This window comes from Hippopotamus amphibius, chromosome 15 (assembly GCF_030028045.1).
Source record: "Hippopotamus amphibius kiboko isolate mHipAmp2 chromosome 15, mHipAmp2.hap2, whole genome shotgun sequence".
In the NCBI taxonomy this organism is placed as follows: Eukaryota; Metazoa; Chordata; class Mammalia; order Artiodactyla; family Hippopotamidae; genus Hippopotamus; species Hippopotamus amphibius.
The window spans coordinates 48608523-48611009 of NC_080200.1; the positions used below are offsets into that span (position 1 = coordinate 48608523).

General features: G+C 41.1%; 1 protein-coding gene across 1 annotated transcript; it reads left to right on the forward strand.

The window, feature by feature from the left end:
* Positions 1-821: 821 nt before the first annotated feature.
* Positions 822-2063, forward strand: LOC130836984 (annexin A11-like). The gene has a single exon (XM_057709685.1). It carries the CDS (start codon positions 854-856, stop codon positions 1310-1312), a length of 459 nt encoding a protein of 152 aa, XP_057565668.1. The 5' UTR covers positions 822-853; the 3' UTR covers positions 1313-2063.
* Positions 2064-2487: the final 424 nt, after the last annotated feature.

Consider the following 2487-nt stretch of genomic DNA (forward strand, 5'->3'; position numbering starts at 1 on the left):
CTGAATCTTTCTTACAGCAATGCCTAGTCCATCCCTCTGAAGGTAAATTCCTCACCTTTCTTATGGCTACGAGTCAGACACCAGGCCTGATTCTGTCTGATTTAATCCAAAGTGAAATATGTTGGGAGCTTCTGAAAAGTCAGATAAACTGAAAAATGAAAAAAGGAGTGACAAGCCTTGGCCTTCCTGCTAGGGGTCATTGTTTTGGGAGTACTAAAGGCTAAAAGCCATACTCATCATCAAAAGGAAAGGACAGAAAATAACAGAGAAGCTGACTCTGAAAAATCCCAACATTATTGAGTGATTAAAATATCCCTGGATTCCACTACTCTTAGATTTCTTGGTATTGTTAAGTAAGTAGATAAATAAATTTAAAAAAATAGGATTTACTTTTCAAAAACTTTTAGTGAAGTATCCTATAATTTGAGCCAAAACCACCCTAGCAGATAAAAGGTCTTGAAATTATGTTATCATGATGATTTATGCCCCCTCTCCATATTATTTGAGTTAAAACATAAGAGGCAATATGTAATTGTTATGTTATTTAGGACTGAGTTTTACATGAATGCTAAGACTACAATAAGTAGCTTCTATATGCAAACACAGTTGTAGAAAGGCATGCTAAAGATTCAAATACGAAGATAAATTAAATCTGATTTTCATGACAGTATACTTTATTCACTTTTATAGCTTTTTTTATTTTGTACCTTGATCATTGAGTGGTAAAATTGTCTAAAATAGTTTTTAAAAATCTCTTTTTTCCATCCGGGAACTGAACAGAGTCTATAAGACAGAATTCAAAAAGACCCTGGAGGTCTCTCAGGGAAACCGGGATGAAAGCACAAATGTGGACATGACGCTCGTCCAGAGAGATGTGCAGGAGCTCTACGCAGCTGGAGAGAACCGCCTAGAAACAGATGAGTCCAAGTTCAATGCAGTTCTGTGCTCCGGGAGCCGGGCCCACCTGGTGGCAGTTTTCAATGAGTATCAGCGAATGACAAGCCGTGACATTGAGAAGAGCATCTGCCGGGAGATGTCCGGGGACCTGGAGCAGGGCATGCTGGCCGTGGTGAAATGTCTTAAGAATACCCCAGCTTTCTTTGCTGAAAGGTTCAACAAGGCCATGAGGGGAGCAGGAACCAAGGACCGGACCCTGATCCGCATCATGGTGTCTCGCAGCGAGGTCGACCTCCTGGACATCAGAGCGGAGTATAAGCGGCTGTATGGCAAGTCGCTGTACCACGACATCACGGGAGACACTTCAGGGGACTACCGGAAGATTCTGCTGAAGATCTGTGGTGGCAACCACTGAGCGGTGACTGGTGGGTCACTTCCGTTCACCTGCTGGCAACAGCGATGCCAGGAAAAGGCCAAAAGAATGTTTGTCTGTTTCTAACAAATCCACAAAATAACCCCCCGGTGTCCTAGTGAGGACCATCCATAGAACCTTGGCCTCGTCCTCCACCCACCCTCCTGATCCGTGTATTGTGCTTGTGCTGAAGGACCTGGGTTGGTCTTGAACTCTGTCAGGATGCCTCCTCCCCTCCCCCACTCCTCACAGCCTCTTGCAGCTAAAGTAGATGTTTTGTTTCCTGACTCATGCATTCAGTCCCTTTTGCTTGTGGCTGAAACTCTTAGTTTCGTTTTAGTCGTATAATTTTGTGTGTTTATTTGGAGGTTTTTTTTTTTAATATATAGTCATTGCAGACAGATGCACACACGTCTTTGCTGCGTACACAGTTTGGGTGAGACAGGTGGGGGTTGGGGGTGCCATGTCCTCAATGAGGAGTAAAAGGGAAAACCTTCAAGGGTACTCTTTGCATCTGGTGAGAATGTGTCATGAGCTTCCTTATTGCCAAACTCACTCCTTTTTAGAAAAGAAAAAAAAAAAAAAAAGGCCAGAAAGTCATCTGTTCCTTCTTTCATGCAAAACCACAAGAATAAAGCCAGCTCCCTGCCAGTGACAGGGTTTCTTGTAATTGAGAATGTGCCTTAAACTTGAATGTCGATGGCCAAAAGCTGTTTCCAAATTAAAGTCAGCCAGCTCTGGAAAAAAATAAAAATCTCTTTTTTCTAGTATCTGCTTTCTACCTGTTATAAAATTCTGTGACTGTGTTTATGACCATGCAGTTTATATGCACAGATATTTGGTACATTTTTGTTACCACTAGAAAAATAAGCTAAAACTTCCTCTTAGTAATTCTGTGAAACCAAAAATAATTGTCATATTCATCCTAATGTTAATGTTATCTCCCAATCGGAGTTGATTTCTTAAACAGCCTTCCAAGCTTTCTAAAAGAATGATATTCACAGCATCACAGCTTCATTACACTATAAGCTTGAATTTAGTTTTCCTTCTCTTATTTTTTTTAGAGATTCCTGCTGCATTTAGGACAAATCACGAGAACCAAATGACTCACTAAAGTATGAGTAGCCAACTGTTTCTACCATTTCCTAAAATGGAAGAAAAAAACTCTTCCCTGGCTA

Excerpts from the sequence above, each read along its gene's own strand:
- LOC130836984 (XM_057709685.1), top strand. The coding sequence starts at position 854 with ATGACGCTCGTCCAGAGAGATGTGCAGGAGCTCTACGCAGCTGGAGAG.